A 22,502-nucleotide genomic window follows, 5' to 3' on the forward strand; every position below is an offset into this window, starting at 1 on the left:
TATGGGGATAAGGTCAGGTGAGTTTGCTGCCAATCAAGCACAGTGATACTGTTGTTTGTAATCCAGGTATTGGTACTTTTGGCAGTGTGGACAGGTGGCAAGTCCTGCTGGAGAATGACATTTCCATCTCCAAAAAGCTTGTCGGCAGAGGGAAGCATGAAGTGCTTTAAAATTTCCTGGTAGACGGCTGCGCTGACTTTGGTCTTGATAAAACACAGTGGACCTACACCAGCAGATGACATGGCTCCCCAAACCATCACTGATGGTGGAAACTTCACACTAGACCTCCAGCAGCTTGGATTGTGGCCTCTCCACTCTTCCTCCGGACTCTGGGACCTTGATTTCCAAATGAAATGCAAAATTTACTGTAATCTAAAAACAACACCTTGGACCACTGACAACAGTCCAGTTCTTTTTCTCCTTGGCCCAGGTAAGACGCTTCTGGCGTTGTCTATTGATCACGAGTGGCTTGACACAAGGAAGGCGACACTTGAAGCCCATGTCCTGGACACGTCTGTGTGTGGTGGCTCTTGAAGCAATGACTCCTTGTGAATCTCCCTCAAATTTTTGCATGGCCCTTTCTTAACAATCCTTTCAAGGCTGCGATTATCCCGGTTGCTTGTGCACCTTTTTCTACCACTTTTTCCTTCCACTCAACTTTCCATTAATATGCTTGGATACAGCACTCTGTGGACAGCCGGCTTCTTTAGCAATGACCTTTTGTGGCTTACCCCCCTTGTGGAGTGTGTCAGTGACTGCCTTCTGGACATCTGCCAAGTCAGCAGTCTTCCCCATGTTTGTGGAGGCTACTGAAACAGACTAAGGGACCTTTTTAAATACGTAGGAAGCCTGTGTAGGTGTTATTTTTTTAATTCTAATTTACTGAGATAATGACTTTTGGGTTTTCGTTTGCTGTTAAGTCATAATCATCAACATTAATAGAAATAAACACATTAAATAGATCACTGTGTGTAATGACTATATAAGAGATACACTTTTTGTATTAAAGAACTGAAATAAATTAACTTTTTGTTGATATTCTATGTTAGTGAGAAGCACTTGTACACACATATATACTCATTTTATATGTATTTTGCAAGTTTTCCCACCTACAAAGACACCTGTGCACACAATCAATCAATCACATTCCAACCTCTCCACCATGGCCAGGACCAAAGAGCTGACTAAGGACACCAGGGACAAATTTGTAGAGTTGCACAAGGCTGGGATGGGCTACAGGACAATAGGCCAGCAGCTTGGTGAGAAGGTGACAACTGTTGGCACAATTATTAGAGAATGGCAGGAATACAAGAAGACTGTCAATTTTCCTCAGTTTGGGGTTCCATGCAAGATCGCGCCTCTTGGGTTAAGGATGATTCTGAGAAAGGTCAGGAATCAGCCCAGAACTACACAGGAGGACCTGGTCAATGTTCCGAAGAGGGCTGAGACCAGAGTCTCAAACATTACCGTTAAATACACACTATGTAATCATGGATTAAAATCCTGCATTGCACACAAGATCCCCCTGCTCACACCAGCACATGTCCAGGCCTGTTTGCAGTTCGGCAATGACCATCTGGATGATCCAGGAGGCGGCATGGGAGAAGGTAATGTGGTCACATGGAACCAAAATATAACTTTTTGGTATCTACTCCACTTGACGTTTTTTTTTTAGTTAGAAGGAAGAGTACAACCCCAAGAACACTGTCCAACAGTGAATCATAACGGGGGAAACATCATACTTGAGTGCTTTTCTACAAAGGGGACAGGACGACTCCACCATATTGAAGGGAGGATGGATGGGAACATGTATCACGAGATTTTAGCCAACAACCTCCTCCCTTCCCTCAGAGAATTGAAGATGGATCGTGGCTGGGTCTTCCAGCATCACAATGACCCAAAACACACAGCCAGGGCAACTAACGAGTGGTTCTGTAAGAAGCATTTCAAGGTCCTGGAGTGGCCTAGTCAGTCTCCATGCCTAAACCCAATAGAAAATCTTTGTAGGGAACTGAAACTCGATGTTACCCAGCAACAGCCCCGAAACCTGAAAGATCTAAAGATTTGTATGGAGGAGTGGGCCAAAATCACTCCTGCAGTCAGGTCATTGTGAAGGGAGGAGGTGAAGGTGAACTGTGACATCGTTTATTGTGACTGGTGGATCCTGTATTATCAGCTTCTTATAGAGATGTTACCGGTTATAGTAATCCTGCCTGTGATGATAATGAGACTTTTGAAATATCTTCTGTTACAAACAAAACAGGAAGTAGGAGTCTAAAACAGCCCCAGTAGTCACTGTCAATATTGTAAAATTGCTAAATATATATTTTTTATATGTACCGATTTTTTTAAATACAAAAAAAATTGCCAAAATGTAGATAGAAAAATCAGGGCTGTGGAGTCGGAGTCGTGGAGTCGGAGTTAGTTTTGGTTGGAGTCGGTAGAAATGTACCGACTCCAGCTTTAAAAAAAAATGTATTAATATTTCATAATTGAACTTTCATATGAATTTTATAAATGTTACTCAAATATATATGTTCTATCAAACTATGAACAACAGTGATAAGCAGTTCTGCTGGAGATAGAGACATTTCTTAAGGCCCCTTCACATTAAGCGACGCTGCAGCGATACCGACAACGATTCGGATCGCTGCAGCGTCGCTGTTTGGTCGCTGGAGAGCTGTCACACAGACCGCTCTCCAGCGACCAACGATGCCGGTAACCAGGGTAAACATCGGGTAACTAAGCGCAGGGCCGCGCTTAGTAACCCGATGTTTACCCTGGTTACCATGCTAAAAGTAAAAAAAAACAAACACTAGATACTTACCTACCGCTGTCTGTCCTCCAGCGCTGCGCTCTGCTTCTCTGCTCTCCTCCTGTACTGTCTGGGAGCCGGAAAGCAGAGCGGTGACGTCACCGCTCTGCTTTCCGGCTCACAGCCAGTACAGGAGGAGTGCAGAGCCCAGCGCTGGAGGACAGACGGCTGTAGGTAAGTATGTACTGTTTGTTTTTTTTTACTTTTAGCATGGTAACCAGGGTAAACATCGGGTTACTAAGCGCGGCCCTGCGCTTAGTTACCCGATGTTTACCCTGGTTACCAGTGAAGACATCACTGGATCGGTGTCACACACGCCGATCCAGCGATGTCTCCAGGGAGTCCAGCGACGAAATAAAGTTCTGGACTTTGTTCAGCGACCAACGATCTCCCAGCAGGGGCCTGATCGTTGGTCGCTGTCACACATAACGATTTCATTAACGATATCGTTGCTACGTCACAAATAGCAACGATATCGTTAACAATATCGTTATGTGTGAAGGTACCTTTACTTCTTGTGTGTCACTGTTCTCCACGGCCCTTATCTAATCTTATACTTGGTTAACCTCATGCTGCCCCAACCCCCCTACTTACAATGTATGAAACTGAAAGTGAAAATGTGTGGCAAATTCTTAGTAGTAAAGCTCCTCCTCTAGACTAGATGTTTGGTGTGAGTCTTCCAAGCGTCTCACAGCTGCTACTCAGAACAACAAACTTTGCATCAGTTAACTGAGTACATGAGGAATAACAGTATTACTGACCACTATATCAGTTGTACGACCTGGCAATAATTTTGTATAATTGTTTTTAGGAAAAACAATTGTCATTTGGATTGTGAATGCAGAATTAAAAACCTGAGAATGTCAAAGAAGCGTTACATTAAATCAGCTGTATTTGAACATTTCACCATCACTCAAGATAGAAAACAATATGTCTGTCAGTGTATGACAAATGATCCAGACGAAAACAAATGCTGTGAAACCAAGATCAGTGCATATTCAAGCAAAGATAAAAATGCTCCTACCAGAGCTTCTAATCTAAAGAGACATTTACAGCGCTTTCATCCAGAAGCAGTGGATGAGAAAGACTGCATCCAAACCAATGAACCAGTGCCCAGCTCTTCCAGCCAAACAAAGGAGCAGAGAACTTTGCAGCCATTAGTTGCAAGATATTTTGTCAGTGACAAAGTTACTCTGACAATGACAGTACATACATTTAAAAAACAGATCAAAGAGCTTGTTGTAAAGGATAGTGTGCCTATTTCATTATTTTCACGACCAGCTTTTATGTGTCTGAATGGGGAAATGGCCCGCAAGCTTGGTGTTTCTCTGGAGAGAGAGAGTATTAGAAAATTAGTAATCGAAGAAGCTTTTAAACAAAAGGAATAACTTAAAAAAACTCTCAAGGGACGCTTTCTGTTTCTTAAAATGGATGCCTGCATACGTCACAGAGTGAACTATTTTGCCATCAATGTCCGATTTGTTTGTGACACAAAAGAAATAGTTACCAAGACATTGGCAGTAAAAGTGAGTTTCTCCAGGTCTTGGTGGAAAAGGTTCTGAAAGACTATGAACTTAAAAAAAGAGCAAGTTCTTTCTGTCGTAACTGACAATGCTTCAAATATGATAAGTACTATTAAGCTAATGAATGAGAGTAATGATGGTGACCAGCAGCTGGAAGAACATTCTGGGTCCACAGACACAGAAATGTTGAAATAGAGGAACACAGTATTGTAACTGAGGAGCAAACTGAAGTTGCTTCAGATGAACAGCAACATGATAGTTTAGATGATCTTGTTGAAACTGTGTCAATACGTTCTTTCATTCATCACATGCGCTGTGTTGTGCATACGCTACAGCTGGCTATAAGAGACAGTCTGCAAGAAGGACATGCTGCTGCACTGATTGGCAAGGTGAGAAAATTGGCTACCGTTGCTAGAACCCCTAAAGTTGACTCAATTTTGAAGAGACGTGCTGGAAAAGGGGCAATTATTGATCAAGCCACACGATGGGGCAGTACTTACTTAAAGGGCCACTGTCACCCCCTCCAGCCGTTATATGAAAAAGTAACTAAACTAAACTAAAGTAACTAAAACTAAACTCGTAAACTAAAAGAGCCACCTTGTGCAGCAGTAATGCTGCATTCTAACAAGGTGGCTCTTTTAGTTTTTTGTTCATTTATTCCCAAAATAAAGCACTTTGAAACTTATCCAAAATACCTCTCTTTGTCCACGGAGGTGGGTCCTCACTCCCCAGCTTGAACCGGTACTCTGCCATCACTCACATCTTCAGGGGCTTTCGGCGCCGCCCCCTCCGCGCTTTTTTTCGCTTCAAAACCGGCGCCTGCGCTGTGTACAACTGTGTGGGGCAGGCGCAGTAAGCTCTGGCCGTCTGACGTCATAGCCAGGCTTGCAGACTGCACCTGTGCGGCCGCCCTGCCTATGAATCCCAGCCCCGCACTGTGCATAATGCATAACACACTGCGGGGCTGGGATTCCCAAGGTGGGTGGCCGCACTGCCCGCACAGGCGCAGTCTGCAAGCCTGGCTGGGACATCAGATGGCCAGAGCTCACTGCGCCTGCCCCACACAGTTGTACACAGCGCAGGCGCCGGTTTTGAAGCGAAAAAAGCGCGGAGGGGGCAACGCCGAAAGCCCCTGAAGATGTGAGTGACGGCAGAGTACCGGTTCAAGCTGGGGAGTGAGGACCCGCCTCCATGGACAAATAGAGGTATTTTGGATAAGTTTCAAAGCGCTTTATTTTGGGAATACATGAACAAAAAACTAAAAGATCCACCTTGTTAGAATGCAGCATTACTGCTGCACAAGGTGGCTCTTTTAGTTTATAACAGACTGGAGGGGGGTGACAGTGGCCCTTTAATGATTCAGCGCTTGGTTGAACTGAAAACCTTTCTTGTAGACATGGCAAACCCTCAACTGACGCTAAATGAAAGTCAGTGGAATCAGGTGACTGAGCTGGAAAAATTGCTAGAGCACCCATTTACAGTGACTAAAAAATTACAAGCAGAGGACTTAACTCCAGCTATTTTCTTAAAGGAGTAGAAGAACCTGATGTTTCGCCTGTCCCAAAGAGGAGGGTTAATTGCAAGTGGCATTGCTACATCAATGAAACGGAGAGAGGAGCTACTATTACAAAATAACATTCTTTTGGCAGCTGTTTATGTAGACCCAATGCATCGGATTCTTCTAGATGATCAACAGCTAACTTAATGAAAAGAAGCTCTGTTTGAAATAGCAGTAAGGATGAAAGGGTTGCAGAACAGTCAGGAGGAACAAGAAGAATTTGGTTCGTCCTGCCACATCTTCACCCTCATCAACTGATGAAGAATTTAATTTTGAAAAATATTTGGATCACAAGGACCGTGCAAAGCGTTCCCGCATAGACGAGTCATCCCCATCAAAGAACACAGCCAGTACATTTCAGCAGAATTTCTCATGTGCACTAAAAGAAATTGAGAAATTTGACCGTTCATCAAAAATAACAGTGCAACAAGCGATTCCTCTGTATCCTGACAGTGTCAGAGATGTTGCACGAGTGGTTACTGCTTTGCCACCAACCCAAGTTAGTGTGGAGAGGTTGTTCTCTGCTCTCAAAATAATTAGATCAGATTTGAGGGCATCCATGAAGGAGGATCTGACAGAGGCAATACTTTTTCTGAGGACAAATTTATAGATTTCTTCATATTAACTGCATAACAGTGTTTATTGCATATTTACTTACAAGAGTTTAGGAAAGTTTATAAAGGTTATTTGCTATATTCTAATAAATATAGTTTTTGCTCTAAGTGGTCTGATTACTTATATGATGGTGAGAAACTGAATAAGCACGATGTTAATATTTGACAACAGTAAATTTATTGTTACAAATTGGGCATTTATGAAGGAGTCGGAACCTGATAAAATCCAGGAGTCGCAACTGTGGCTTACCGACTCCACAGCCCTGAGAAAAATACATTTAATAAAAATAATCTGCTTTAAACAAGAAGTCATTTTCTGATGTTCCTTTAAGGCTAAAACTGCCTGTTGCATTAGGGGTTAATCACGCCCTGTTTCGGCGTCCATAACTCGCCTGTTCTGTTGTTATGTTTGCAGAACCAGCAGCCGAATGAAGTCGTCAAAATAAAGTATAATTGATAGCGAGTCAAGAGCGTTGGAAACCTACCTGTAAACAGAGCAGAGTATTAAACGCTCCTCCAGGAAGCGGCCAGTCTGCTTCACCGCTCGCTGCAGGGAGACCTCGGGATCGGACGCTGGAAGGGGCTCGTCCAGGAGTCAGACCGGCGACGGAGGAACGGATGTAAGAGCACAAACAATATCTGCCAATTGTAAGAGCTACACAAGCCATGGGAAACCTGTAGAGTCTGGGCGCAGAACACTCACGCATGCAAATACCGAATATTGGAATCATTTTAAATTATATTACTTTTTTTTTCTTGCGTAAACACAAGCATTTGGGACTAAACATAATTTTTGCAATTGGATTTCATTAAAAAATTGACACGGTTTACATTCTCTATCCTCTGTGTTGCAGTGTCTGTTTCTAGCTCCAGAATGAGCTAACCGAGGATCTATCAGTGAGCCCGGTATGATGGTCTAATGGGGAATTTGTAACTCTTATATTTTTTTTTTTTTTTTTTAGCTCCTTTAAGTGGATTTCTGACCACATCAAAAGTTGAATGTGCAGTGAAACAAAGAGCTTGTAACAGCAAAAGGGTGTATAAGTTTTAATAAAACCCAATTGCAAAAAACATTTTTAGAATTTAAATTTAAAAAAAAAAATAAAAAATTGTCTGGTTATACATAATAGATTAATGTTGGATTTGCCGGCCATTATTCAGTGGGAGCAGTTGACCATCTAATGTGTAAGGGGTTCCCACCTTTTCCCCAATGCAAGGGGACAGGTTTCAGTACACGCCCATGTCTGGGGGGGGGGGAATCGGAAAATATCAGTGTAGGGTCAATGTTAATGAGGTCACCTTGTCATGGCAGGTGGGCTCTCACAAATTGGTCATTGGTAGTAAATAAGAAAAGACTATTATATATAGCGAGACCTCGCTTGGACGACCACCCAAAAGTGCACTGAAATGTGGTCTCTGTTGAGCACGGAAATATAAGTCTTCATGAGGAGGGCAGCGCAAGGATCAGACTTTGCCGTGGTAGCAGTGACTATGGCTTGGAGAGAGGTAAATCCAACACCCGTCCACCAGGTTAAAAACATCAACGCTCTAAAAATACTTGCCCCCCCCCCCCCCTAAATAAATAAATAAATCAACGTTCTAACAATTGGAGAAAAAAAAATCAACGTTCTAAAAATAAATTGGGGGGAAAAAAATGAATCAACATTCTAAAAATAATTGAAAAACAAACAAAGAACCATACAGTACATTTTCATTCCATAATTTAGAATCCAATAGGACAAAACATAGTTGCGATCTTCCGATGCGTTTCCCACCCTACTCCTTGGTTTTTGATCAAAACGACCTATGCAATGATGAAGACCCTGGGAAGAAGGTTCGAAATGTGTCGGAAAATGTCCAGCTTGTTTTGTATTTTTGGATTGTAAATTATGGAATGAACGTTAATGTTTTTAACCTACTGGTCGAATGCTGGATCTACCACTTTCCAAGCTAAAGGTGACCAATATGCTCAATACATGGTAAAAATGTTAAAAAAATAAAATAAAAAAAAAGCTAGATATGTGGTCTGAATAAATAAGTGGTCTTTTGGAGAGATTGTAGTGGAAGTTGCTCTTATAAGGCTCCATATTTTTAACAATGAGTAGGATTCAGAATATACTAGAGAAAATGGTGCACTGGGTAAAAGGAAGTTTCCTAATTACATTTTTTGTTCTGGATTCAAGAAAAAAATAAATAAACTTTTTTCAGAAATAGCACCACCCCTGGCTACAGGCTGTCTGTGGTACTGCAACTTAGTTCCATTCTCTTGATGGCGGCTGAATTGCAATACACCACCCATGGTCAGCGGTCGAGCTGATTCTGACAGGAGAGTTTGCCAAATGGGGTAACATTTTTAATACAAACCAATTACAAAACTAATTTTTAGCCCAAAATACATCCATTAAAAAATTGCTACGAAAGCTGCTCACATCTTTTAATGATGTTAAAGTGTCGGACTTTATTTTTTTCTTGTTTCACCTAAGACTCTTTCTTGCTAAAATGTCAATGAAAGAAGCTACAAACTCAACTCTGGATGCTTTTGTGTTTAGATCCTTAGATCCTCTGAAATGATGGACGCCACCATTGAGAGCAAGAAACTCGGAGCCGTGAAACTATCGCGTGTAACTTTTCGAGCAACTAATCGGGATAGTGATCCTGCAGCTGTAAAAAATGTAAGACCACAAGACGCCGTGTGTGTACAGATCCCCATGTGTTAATGCAGGGTCATGGGGCTCGTGCTGCAGAATGTTGTGAGAAGCTCCCGATATTGGTGCAGAAGGCGGCGGGCTACGCTCGCTCAATTAAGGGGAAGACGGGAGCACATTATGATGTTGCCCTTTTATAAATATTATTTAATCTAGGTTACAACAAAGGGGTTGTCCACAGGGGGTAGAGGTATGATTGTTGAGGGTCCATCTGCTTTACCCCCACTGGTCACAAGAACAGGTGTCTTAAAGGTCTATGTGTGAACAAAGTGGTCTGTAAATCCAGTTGATCAGACCCTCAAAATAATCCCTATTACTTTATTTCTTTAACAAAATAATCCCTTAAAGGGGAGCTTTCATTGGATTTTTTTTTCTTAACACAGTGCACCTCCTCCCATTGGTGCTGCTTTACTGATTTTAGAACAGTTTTCCTTTTTCTTCTATGCCCCTCCATTTCAAAGTTATGCCCCCCAGAAATGGTGTAAATTTTCCCTTTCTCCGACTGGGCATGTACCAAAGAACTTCTTTGTGGGAGTTTTCCTTTTCTCCTCTGACACTGGCCAATCAAAACACGGCCCCGCCCACAGACGTTCTGTTGTGTACGCCCAGTGGATCTAAGGGGCAATTTACACGAATACTACCTTGGCGGTTGTAACTTTGGAATGGAGGATCACAGAAGAAAAAGGAAAACTGTTCCAGAATCAGTAGAGCAGTGACAATTGGAAGACGGGATCAGGTTAAATTAAAAAATCCAGTGAAAAGTTCTCTTTAATGAAGCGGTAGAACTCACTGAACACATGGTGAACTTTCAGAACTTCTTTCTCAACCCATTGGTTAGAACCCCCACCCTGAAAATCATACATTTACCACCTGTGGGAAGATAATGAATGGCATAACCCCTTTAATTTTCAAAACTGAGTGGGTTTAAAGGTGTTGTCTCACTATTACTTTAGATGAGAATTATAGAGGGGCATCTCCCAAGACATTGTACATGCACTCCTGAAGCCTCACAGCGAAACCTTTATTAACAAGTCATTTCTTCCTACACCCGAGACACAACATACACAGCAAAAACCTTCTTAAATGTCCTTAAACTTGGCCTTTTGACCACCCTTTATTATTTGTATTACAGACATGGATCTGGGTACATGGTCACCAACAGATGTAAGGGGCGAGTGGCTCGCTCTATGGGAAAAAGGGGTCATAACTGGACAGTGACACTAAATGCCCCCTATACATATTAGGTTAAGTTTACATGTGAACTCGACATTAGGCCAACGTTGGCCGGACCCTCCGATATCGGTGGCATCAGCTGATGTCTCAGGAGATAAGGATCTGGCATGTCCGATTTCGGACTGCCTATCCTTTTGTTATTGGCGAGAGAAGCCATGGATAGAGGAGTCCAGCAGAGGGGCTCTGAGGAGTTGTGGGGTACATAACCACAAGCAGAACGATTGGCCAAATCATCGTACGGCAGACTGCTGCCTATAGTGTGTGAGGGCCCCCGTGGAGTCCCGAAATGCGCCAGACTCAAGTCTCAAGAGGTTAATTCCTTGACATGGAGCCCAGTCTGAGAAGACAAACAATAAGTATTGGGCTTATCTCTCCTACATGTAATGGATGTCAGCACTAGGTCACCGTTTCCACTTATGGAAATTACTTATTGTTCCTAAGTAATTAGGACGTTTGGTTTTAATGACTTAATTAGTTCTGTATCCTGATCTTTTGTGCACAGATGGAGAAACATTCTGTGATATTATTTATTGAAAATTGCCGTGGTTTTTGCCTCTGCAATTTTTTACAAATCTCTAAAATGATGTCAGATTGTTCCAATTCTAAAGGGCGCAGTTAAAAAGAATTAATACACATTAATAAATATAGAGCTAAACTCTTCTTCCTACCCCTATGCGTACATTGTGGTGCGGGGGGGGGGGGGGGTATGAGGACTGGGGCAGTTATAATAATCGATTCCACAGTACTTTGTCTATTTAAGCCTGCAGTGGCCCAAAGCTCCAGGGGAACCTCAACTGTGAAACCTCTGCTAAGTGAAGGACCTTCAAAACCTACAGAACCAAAAAAAACGACACAATCCATCAGTCTGTCCGGTCTCCTGGCTGCTCAACGGATGACAATGAGGCTTAAGGTAAAAGAGCCATTGCTGGTGTGGATGCGGGTAATGGAAATAATTCATTATATAATCCATACATGAAGAATTACATTATTTTTGGCATTATATGACTCATATCCTGCATGCTTCCTCCAATTTCCACTTGTCTCTGAGCTGGTGGGTGGAGACTATCTGCCATCATACTGTACATCTTATACAGTGGGGCAAAAAAGTATTTAGTCAGTCAGCAATAGTGCAAGTTCCACCACTTAAAAAGATGAGAGGCGTCTGTAATTTATATCATAGGTAGACCTCAACTATGGGAGACAAACTGAGAAAAAAAAATCCAGAAAATCACATTGTCTGTTTTTTTAACATTTTATTTGCATATTATGGTGGAAAATAAGTATTTGGTCAGAAACAAACAATCAGGATTTCTGGCTCTCACAGACCTGTAACTTCTTCTTTAAGAGTCTCCTCTTTCCTCCACTCATTACCTGTAGTAATGGCACCTGTTTACACTTGTTATCAGTATAAAAAGACACCTGTGCACACCCTCAAATAGTCTGACTCCAAACTCCACTATGGTGAAGACCAAAGAGCTGTCAAAGGACACCAGAAACAAAATTGTAGCCCTGCACCAGGCTGGGAAGACTGAATCTGCAATAGCCAACCAGCTTGGAGTGAAGAAATCAACAGTGGGAGCAATAATTAGAAAATGGAAGACATACAAGACCACTGATAATCTCCCTCGATCTGGGGCTCCACGCAAAATCCCACCCCGTGGGGTCAGAATGATCACAAGAACGGTGAGCAAAAATCCCAGAACCACGCGGGGGGACCTAGTGAATGAACTGCAGAGAGCTGGGACCAATGTAACAAGGCCTACCATAAGTAACACACTACGCCACCATGGACTCAGATCCTGCAGTGCCAGACGTGTCCCACTGCTTAAGCCAGTACATGTCCAGGCCCGTCTGAAGTTTGCTAGAGAGCATTTGGATGATCCAGAGGAGTTTTGGGAGAATGTCCTATGGTCTGATGAAACCAAACTGGAACTGTTTGGTAGAAACACAACTTGTCGTGTTTGGAGGAAAAAGAATACTGAGTTGCATCCATCAAACACCATACCTACTGTAAAGCATGGTGGTGGAAACATCATGCTTTGGGGCTGTTTCTCTGCAAAGGGGCCAGGACGACTGATCAGGGTACATGAAAGAATGAATGGGGCCATGTATCGTGAGATTTTGAGTGCAAACCTCCTTCCATCAACAAGGGCATTGAAGATGAAACGTGGCTGGGTCTTTCAACATGACAATGATCCAAAGCACACCACCAGGGCAACGAAGGAGTGGCTTCGTAAGAAGCATTTCAAGGTCCTGGAGTGGCCTAGCCAGTCTCCAGATCTCAACCCTATAGAAAACCTTTGGAGGGAGTTGAAAGTCCGTGTTGCCAAGCGAAAAGCCAAAAACATCACTGCTCTAGAGGAGATCTGCATGGAGGAATGGGCCAACATACCAACAACAGTGTGTGGCAACCTTGTGAAGACTTACAGAAAACGTTTGACCTCTGTCATTGCCAACAAAGGATATATTACAAAGTATTGAGATGAAATTTTGTTTCTGACCAAATACTTATTTTCCACCATAATATGCAAATAAAATGTTAAAAAAACAGACAATGTGATTTTCTGGATTTTTTTTCCTCAGTTTGTCTGCCATAGTTGAGGTCTACCTATGATGTAAATTACAGACGCCTCTCATCTTTTTAAGTGGTGGAACTTGCACTATTGCTCACTGACTAAATACTTTTTTGCCCCACTGTACGTAGCACACAGAGACATGGGGGATTCTTGCTCTCCTGCCTGTATGTAGCACAGAAACATAATGAAGAACATTATTCAGCCATCCAGAGTACCGTAGTGTAACTTTAAATCCAGTAATGGTGTTAAATAAAACATTTACTAGAAAGCAGCAGCATTGTCTGTGTGTGGCTTCCCCTCCTTTTACCCTCTGCATTGACTTTCATAGGCAGCTGTATTCTGATATGCAGTGAGCTGACAGTCAGTCTTGTCTTGAGTCAGATGGATCTTAGCTTCTTTTCAGAGTGAATAAGGAGCTCGGAAGGCAGGAAAGTGGCTCATTAGTGGAGAAAAAGAAGCATATTTGTTTCTTATAAGATATCTTGCAAGGTTTGTGATATTTTCTTGTACTATTGATTTATGCAAAGTTTGCTGAAAGTACAATGACCATTTTAAAGGGGTTGTCTAGTGAAAAGAAGTTATCAGCTATACACAGGATAGGTGAAAACTTAATGATTGGTGGGGGTCTGACTGCTGGGGTCCGCACGAGGCACTTTTATCTCAGTTAGAATGGAGCAGCAATGCGCATGTTTGATTTCAGCTCCATTCATTCCCTTTAAAGCTGCCAAACGCGGCACTTGACTTTTCCCCTCAGCCCCATAGAGAATGAATAGGTCGGGAATCCAACCTGCTGCTCCTCTTATTATCTAACGGGAAGTGCCCCTTCATATTTTGCCGAGCGGTCAGACCCCCCACAATGCAGTCATTTTTCACCCATTTTGTGCATTGGTGATCACTTGTTTGCATCGGGCAGCCCCTCTACATAAATGATTTATAAAATCATTCTGTCTAAAACATATGTCCATAGCTACACGTGATCATATTCTGACAGTCCAGAGCTGCATTTACAATTCTGCCAGCTTCAGCCTTGAATTCTTCCCAGCATCATTTGCTGACTTACTGTCTGTTTAGAACTTGCCTTGGTAATTTGCCTTCCGGAAAGAGTCCGCTTTACAACATGAACTATTGAATAAAGGAACAAGCTAACTATAATTGTGGTCTGTCAACAAGCCTACTGACAGTTTCCATTAACAACTTGCCGAATCATGAATTCAGCTCTGGGGCGCTTTATACAGGCTGTATATCAGGGTCAGTGCACTACAACATAAGTCATGCAATGTATCCACAAAGTGTCTAAACTAAATTACAGGTCCTTCTCAAAAAATTAGCATATAGTGTTAAATTTCATTATTTACCATAATGTAATGATTACAATTAAACTTTCATATATTATAGATTCATTATCCACCAACTGAAATTTGTCAGGTCTTTTATTGTTTTAATACTGATGATTTTGGCATACAACTCCTGATAACCCAAAAAACCTGTCTCAATAAATTAGCATATTTCACCCATCCAATCAAATAAAAGTGTTTTTTAATAACAAACAAAAAAAACATCAAATAATAATGTTCAGTTATGCACGCAATACTTGGTCGGGAATCCTTTGGCAGAAATGACTGCTTCAATGCGGCGTGGCATGGAGGCAATCAGCCTGTGACACTGCTGAGATGTTATGGAGGCCCAGGATGCTTCAATAGCGGCCTTAAGCTCATCCAGAGTGTTGGGTCTTGCGTCTCTCAACTTTCTCTTCACAATATCCCACAGATTCTCTATGGGGTTCAGGTCAGGAGAGTTGGCAGGCCAATTGAGCACAGTAATACCATGGTCAGTAAACCATTTACCAGTGGTTTTGGCACTGTGAGCAGGTGCCAGGTCGTGCTGAAAAATGAAATCTTCATCTCCATAAAGCATTTCAGCCGATGGAAGCATGAAGTGCTCCAAAATCTCCTGATAGCTAGCTGCATTGACCCTGCCCTTGATGAAACACAGTGGACCAACACCAGCAGCTGACATGGCACCCCACACCATCACTGACTGTGGGTACTTGACACTGGACTTCAGGCATTTTGGCATTTCCTTCTCCCCAGTCTTCCTCCAGACTCTGGCACCTTGATTTCCGAATGACATGCAAAATTTGCTTTCATCAGAAAAAAGTACTTGGGACCACTTAGCAACAGTCCAGTGCTGCTTCTCTGTAGCCCAGGTCAGGCGCCTCTGCCGCTGTTTATGGTTCAAAAGTGGCTTTACCTGGGGAATGCGGCACCTGTAGCCCATTTCCTGCACACGCCTGTGCACGGTGGCTCTGGATGTTTCCACACCAGACTCAGTCCACTGCTTCCTCAGGTTCCCCAAGGTCTGGAATCGGTCCTTCTCCACAATCTTCCTCAGGGTCCGGTCTCCTCTTCTCGTTGTACAGCGTTTTCTGCCACATTGTTTCCTTCCAACAGACTTACCATTGAGGTGCCTTGATACAGCACTCTGGGAACAGCCTATTTGTTGAGAAATTTCTTTCTGGGTCTTACCCTCTTGCTTGAGGGTGTCAATGATGGCCTTCTTGACATCTGTCAGGTCGCTAGTCTTACCCATGATGGGGGTTTTGAGTAATGAACCAGGCAGGGAGTTTATAAAAGCCTCAGGTATCTTTTGCATGTGTTTAGAGTTAATTAGTTGATTCAGAAGATTAGGGTAATAGGTCGTTTAGAGAACCTTTTCTTGATATGCTAATTTATTGAGACAGGTTTTTTGGGTTATCAGGAGTTGTAAGGCAAAATCATCAGTATTAAAACAATAAAAGACCTGACAAATTTCAGTTGGTGGATAATGAATCTATAATATATGAAAGTTTAATTGTAATCATTACATTATGGTAAATACTGAAATTTAACACTATATGCTAATTTTTTGAGAAGGACCTGTATATATTATATATTTTTTTTTTTAACCATAATTAATTATATAGTAATCCAATAATCCTCTTGCAGATAGAAAGACTTATTGTAAGGCCAGTCATTTGGTCAGTATTTTACATCAGTATTTGTAAGCCAAAACCAGGAGTGGGTGATAAATACAGCAGTGGTGCATATGATTGTTCCACTCCTGGTTTTGGCTTACAAATACTGATGTAAAATACTGACCAAATACTGACCGTGTGAACGTGGCCTGATGGTGATGGAACTTCTTCTCAAAACTGTTTCAGAATCAGGCAGCTCTAAGAAGAAAGGCGAGAGCCCGCACACCGAACCGCAAACCCATCCCCATCATCAATGAACAGGTACGGACTTTTTATTAGAGACCCCTCTTTTTCTATGTGACGTATCCCCTTTATATCCCAAGTCTTGGCATTGCATAATAATAATCACCTTATGTAATAGTTCTCATGGATGGAGCATGGCTGCACCAGATCAAAGAAAAAATAAAATAATTTGTAGAAAGTACCTCTGTGCCATCCACCCTCTGCACCAGACATTCCAGTATATCACATATCAACAGTCCAAAGGATAGCCGGCACTCACATCTTCTTAAAATAATTGTTTTATTCATCTGATAGTATAAAAAGGCACAAAAAATGGTCGAACACGACCGCACAAAGATTAAAAAAGGGCAGAAGAAATATCACAGGCAACATGTTTCGGACCTACGTGGTCTTTGGCTTAATAAAGGACGGTGTAGGTCTGACACATGTTGCCTGGGAGCGCAGAGGATAGCTCTTCTGAACTTTTTAATTTTGGCAGACAGACAGAAGAGGGCCCCTTTGCAAAAACAGTATTTGGGCCCTTTGTAGCCCAATAGTTCTGCTATGACAGAAGCGCCTTGCTGCTTTTGAGGTTCACCTCACCCATCAGGTTCGCAACGCAAACACTGGAGATGTGGCGGTTTTCTTCCTTCCACTATTTGCACGCTGCAGCACAATGACAATGGTCAGCCGCATTCCAGCAGGCGAGGGAGTGCCCGCTGTTTGTCCTGCGTACAGACCCGGAGTCAGATGGCATCGGCGGTGAAGTGTGTTTGCACGAGAAGTCCTCACTACACGGAACAATTATGTACACAGTAGCCGCCATTTACTTTCACAAAGCACGGCTCAAAACACGTAAAAGGCGGAATGTTATAAAGGAAGAGGCGTCAAAACGGCAACATAATAGCAGTGCAAGGCTGGAAATACAGGATCACTAAGTAACATGGCAGCGCTCCCGTCATCAGGCCTGACCGCGCCATACACACCGGATGTCGGAGGTCTGTAATCCTCAATATCACCCCTTCCCGCTGCAGACACGAGATGCTTTGGAGCAAGAATTGGTTCCTAAATGGGGACCGGACCTTTAATCCTGTAGCATAGCGCGAACTCGCTGTCATCATCCCTCGCTAGCTGAACTGATTTTGGTGCTCATATGTCTGAGGCCATGTTCACACGATCCTTTTTTTCATGCGGAATTGCCGCGATTTTCCCGCTGCGGGTCCGCAGCTGTTTTCCATGCAGGGTACATTACATTGTACCCTATGGAAAACAGGAACTGCTGTGCCCACAATGCGGAAAATCAAAAAAAAAAGCCGCGCTGAATAGCTGCGGGAAAAAAGAAGTACCATGTCACTTCTTTTTTCGGAGCCGCAGCGGTTCTGCACCCATTGACCTCCATTGTGAGGTCAAACCCGCAGTAAAACCCGCAGATGAAAAAAATATCTACGGGTTTTACTGTGGTTTGTGGTGCAGAACCGCTGCAGCAGGAAGTGCGGGGAAGCGGGCGGAAGTGCGTGGGCGGAGTGTGGCTGCCCCCCCGTGCTCCGATCCCGCCCCCCCCGTGCTCCAATCCCACCGCCCCGTGCTCCGATGCCCCCCCCCGTGCCCTAAGCTCCCCCCCTTATACTTACCCGGCGTCCCGGTGTCCGTCCGGCCGTCTTCTCCCTGGGCGCCGCCATCTTGCAAAATGGCGGGCGCATGCGCAGTGCGCCCGCCGAATCTGCCGGCCGGCAGATTCGTTCCAAAGTGCATTTTGATCACTGAGATATAATCTATCTCAGTGATCAAAATAAAAAAAAATAGTAAATGACACTCCCCCCCCCTTTGTCACCCCCATAGGTAGGGACAATAAAAAAAAATTAAGAATTTTTTTTTTTTTCCACTAAGGTTAGAATAGGGTTAGGGGTAGGGTTAGGGGTAGGGTTAGAGTTAGGGGTAGGGTTAGGGTATTTTCAGCCATTTTAACCCTAAAAAAACTTCCTAGAAAACACACAGACTCCGCATAGAAAACTGCATAAAAAAAGGATCAAAAAAAGGATCAAAAAACGCATCAAAAAAGGACAAAAAAAAGGACCAAAAAAAGGACCTGCGTTTTCTGCCAAGAGCTGCAGTTTTTTAAAAAACAGTCCTGAAAAAAAAAAAAGGATGGAAATCCGGAACGTGTGAACATACCCTGATAGTTGCTGGAACTGTCTCGATTCTCATGTTGTCTTTCTTTAAATGGGCGGTTCATCTTTATCGGCATTCTGCCAGCACTATAAGAGTCGGAACTTCCTCTTCCCTCACTTTACAGCATACATTGCTTCTGTCATTGTCCAATGGCTTCTCTGTCTTGAACTGAAAACCTGCCTGTTAGGGTCCTATCCAATATGACAGACAGGAGTAGAGGCAAATACCTGCTCTCGCTGCCTGTACTTCATCTTAGCTTCTAGAGAGATATTACACTTGTGGCTAATATATCCAGGAACTGTCTTGATTCTCATGTTCATTTTTTTTAATGGAGGTTCATCTTTATTAGTATTCTACCAGCACTATAAGAGCTGGAACTTCCTTTATACTCACTGTCCAGTATTCACTGATTCTGCCATTGTCCAATGGCTTATCTGCCTTGAAATGAAGAAGATGTGTCTCTCTATTATGCTCGTATCCAATTTGATAGACAGGAGCCGAGACAAAGATCCCCCAACCCACACTGTCTGTAAACCATCTTAGCTGCTAGAGACATTCCATTTGTGTCAAATATATCTAGGAACTGTCTTGATTCTCATGATCTTTTTTTTTTTTTTAAATGGGTGGTTCATCTTTATCAACACTCTGCCAGCACTATAGGAGCTAGAACTTCCCCTTCCCTCACATCCCAGCATACATTGATTCTGCCATTGTCCAATAGCTTATCTGTCTTGAACTGAAATCCTCTTTGCTGTGCTGTTTTCCCACTTGATAGACAGGAGATCAGGGGCAGAGACAAAGTCCCCCCCAACGTCTGTAATCCGTCTCAGCTCCTAGAGACCGACTGCACTGTACAACAGGCAGTATCCAGAAAGTTATACCGAAGGATACACTTAGTGGCGGGTGCTTTGAAGTACATTTTCCGGGGTAAAATAGGATAATTTTTTTTATAATGTGATAAATTACAATTTGCCGTCAAATACGTGAGCATGAAATGTACATTATAATGGAAGGCGTCACGTTACCTTTTAATATGCAAATTTCCTCTTCTGAGAGGAAGAGGACTTGAACTCTAGTGCCACCTATAGGAAATCGCGATCCTAAAAGTCGATATCGACCCTTTAATGGCCAAACCAGAATCTAAATTTGTAGACACGTGTTTCGTGGGCATTACCCCTCCTCGGTGCAAATCAAGAGATGTAATTTGGCTGGATAAGGGGACTCTGACTGGTTTCTAAGGGGTAAAGTCATTTAATTAAATAACCTTTTTGACGCTGTTTTTATCAGGTACCTGCTGGGTCTGCAAATCCTCCGCAAAGATTCCCATATTCCCAAGCGAAGGAACTTATCCAGGATTTTTTAGCAGCAAAGCTGAGGAACGTGATTTACGACCCAAGTACGTCTGCTGACCTCACCAAAAACTTGTGCGAGGATATCAAGAAAATGGTCCGCAGAGTCACGCCACCGCGATACAAACTCATCTGCAACATGGCCGTAGGGAGCAAGAACCGGGAGGACATTCTGATGACCAGCCAATGTCTGTGGGACTCGTACTCGGATAACGTCACCTCCTGTAGCTTCCAGAACTCCACCATGTTCTGCGTGGTGACAGTGTATGCGGTTTATTATGAGTGAAGATGGAACAGACTGTATAGAATATATATATATATATAATAATTTACCAATCTTGTAAATATAAAGCAAACCTGACAGTCTGAACATGCGCCAAATGTATCTAACATTACACCACTTCTACGTTAGTCTGCTTTTATTCCTATATTTTTGCCAAAATGTTAGCACATCTTAACCCTTTAATGACTGGCGATCATTTTTTTTGCGCTTTTGTTTTTTCCTTCCCTTTTTTCCAAGAGCCGTAATTTTTTTGTTTTTATCTATCAATATGGCCGTACAAAGCTTTTTTTTTTTTTTTTTGTAGTTTAGGAGTTGTAGTTCTCAATGACATGCTTTATTTTACTATTTAATATACTAAAAAATACGGGGAAGAAAAAGAAGTAAAAAACGTGCAATTCCATCATTGTTTTTTTTAGGTTTTGTTATTATGGCAGTAATAATTACCTGGCAATTTTGATTCTTCGGGTCATTGCAATTACGGTGATACCAAATGTATAAGGTTTTATTTTTTTTTTATATACAGGTCCTTCTCAAAAAATTAGCATATAGTGTTAAATTTCATTATTTACCATAATGTAATGATTACAATTAAACTTTCATATATTATAGATTCATTATCCACCAACTGAAATTTGTCACGTCTTTTATTGTTTTAATACTGATGATTTTGGCATACAACTCCTGATAACCCAAAAAACCTGTCTCAATAAATTAGCATATCAAGAAAAGGTTCTCTAAACGACCTATTACCCTAATCTTCTGAATCAACTAATTAACTCTAAACACATGCAAAAGATACCTGAGGCTTTTATAAACTCCCTGCCTGGTTCATTACTCAAAACCCCCATCATGGGTAAGACTAGCGACCTGACAGATGTCAAGAAGGCCATCATTGACACCCTCAAGCAAGAGGGTAAGACCCAGAAAGAAATTTCTCAACAAATAGGCTGTTCCCAGAGTGCTGTATCAAGGCACCTCAATGGTAAGTCTGTTGGAAGGAAACAATGTGGCAGAAAACGCTGTACAACGAGAAGAGGAGACCGGACCCTGAGGAAGATTGTGGAGAAGGACCGATTCCAGACCTTGGAGAACCTGAGGAAGCAGTGGACTGAGTCTGGTGTGGAAACATCCAGAGCCACCGTGCACAGGCGTGTGCAGGAAATGGGCTACAGGTGCCGCATTCCCCAGGTAAAGCCACTTTTGAACCATAAACAGCGGCAGAGGCACCTGACCTGGGCTACAAAGAAGCAGCACTGGACTGTTGCTAAGTGGTCCCAAGTACTTTTTTCTGATGAAAGCAAATTTTGCATGTCATTCGGAAATCAAGGTGCCAGAGTCTGGAGGAAGACTGGGGAGAAGGAAATGCCAAAATGCCTGAAGTCCAGTGTCAAGTACCCACAGTCAGTGATGGTGTGGGGTGCCATGTCAGCTGCTGGTGTTGGTCCACTGTGTTTCATCAAGGGCAGGGTCAATGCAGCTAGCTATCAGGAGATTTTGGAGCACTTCATGCTTCCATCGGCTGAAATGCTTTATGGAGATGAAGATTTCATTTTTCAGCACGACCTGGCACCTGCTCACAGTGCCAAAACCACTGGTAAATGGTTTACTGACCATGGTATTACTGTGCTCAATTGGCCTGCCAACTCTCCTGACCTGAACCCCATAGAGAATCTGTGGGATATTGTGAAGAGAAAGTTGAGAGACACAAGACCCAACACTCTGGATGAGCTTAAGGCCGCTATTGAAGCATCCTGGGCCTCCATAACATCTCAGCAGTGTCACAGGCTGATTGCCTCCATGCCACGCCGCATTGAAGCAGTCATTTCTGCCAAAGGATTCCCGACCAAGTATTGAATGCATAACTGAACATTATTATTTGATGGTTTTTTTGTTTGTTATTAAAAAACACTTTTATTTGATTGGATGGGTGAAATATGCTAATTTATTGAGACAGGTTTTTTGGGTTATCAGGAGTTGTATGCCAAAATCATCAGTATTAAAACAATAAAAGACCTGACAAATTTCAGTTGGTGGATAATGAATCTATAATATATGAAAGTTTAATTGTAATCATTACATTATGGTAAATAATGAAATTTAACACTATATGCTAATTTTTTGAGAAGGACCTGTACATATACATTAGTGGTTAAAAAAAAAAAAATTAAAGAACTTTGTGAAAAATATTTGGTCTGGGTCGCCATATTCTGAGACCCGTAATGTTATTTATTTTTCCATTCTGATTGTTTAGTCCATTTTATTGGGGAAAAGCGTGACAACCAAAAAAATGACAATTCTGGAGTTTCACTTTTTTTTTTTTTATACCAATTTTTATACAGTTTAAATAATTTTAGGATTTTGAAAGATCGATCTTTTACGGACACGATAATACCAAATATTCTTCAAAATTTCTTTATTTTTCAAATTGGAAAAGGCAGATGA

At 42.3% G+C, this 22,502-nt stretch overlaps 1 protein-coding gene across 2 annotated transcripts; it reads left to right on the top strand.

Moving 5' to 3' along the window:
* Positions 1-7,038: 7,038 nt before the first annotated feature.
* LOC138648269 (dynein light chain Tctex-type protein 2B-like) lies at positions 7,039-22,246 on the top strand. 2 transcript variants are annotated; one of them, XM_069737854.1, is made up of 5 exons: positions 7,039-7,130; positions 9,060-9,182; positions 11,209-11,358; positions 16,224-16,298; positions 19,716-22,246. In XM_069737854.1, exons 2-5 carry the CDS (start codon positions 9,078-9,080, stop codon positions 20,061-20,063), a joined length of 678 nt encoding a protein of 225 aa, XP_069593955.1. In that variant the 5' UTR covers positions 7,039-7,130; positions 9,060-9,077; the 3' UTR covers positions 20,064-22,246. The 2 variants fall into 2 exon arrangements, with proteins under 2 accessions (XP_069593955.1, XP_069593957.1); XM_069737856.1 differs by having other exon boundaries at positions 7,107-7,158; positions 19,716-20,189.
* The last annotated feature ends 256 nt before the right edge of the window (positions 22,247-22,502 follow it).

The sequence above is a fragment of the Ranitomeya imitator genome, chromosome 8, assembly GCF_032444005.1.
Source record: "Ranitomeya imitator isolate aRanImi1 chromosome 8, aRanImi1.pri, whole genome shotgun sequence".
NCBI classification, from domain to species: domain Eukaryota; kingdom Metazoa; phylum Chordata; class Amphibia; order Anura; family Dendrobatidae; genus Ranitomeya; species Ranitomeya imitator.

Excerpts from the sequence above, each read along its gene's own strand:
- LOC138648269 (XM_069737854.1), top strand. The coding sequence starts at position 9,078 with ATGATGGACGCCACCATTGAGAGCAAGAAACTCGGAGCCGTGAAACTA. Across the intron at positions 9,183-11,208 it reads ATCCTGCAGCTGTAAAAAAT|CCTGCAGTGGCCCAAAGCTC; the intron begins GTAAGACCACAA and ends TGTCTATTTAAG. Across the intron at positions 11,359-16,223 it reads GGATGACAATGAGGCTTAAG|AATCAGGCAGCTCTAAGAAG; the intron begins GTAAAAGAGCCA and ends AAACTGTTTCAG.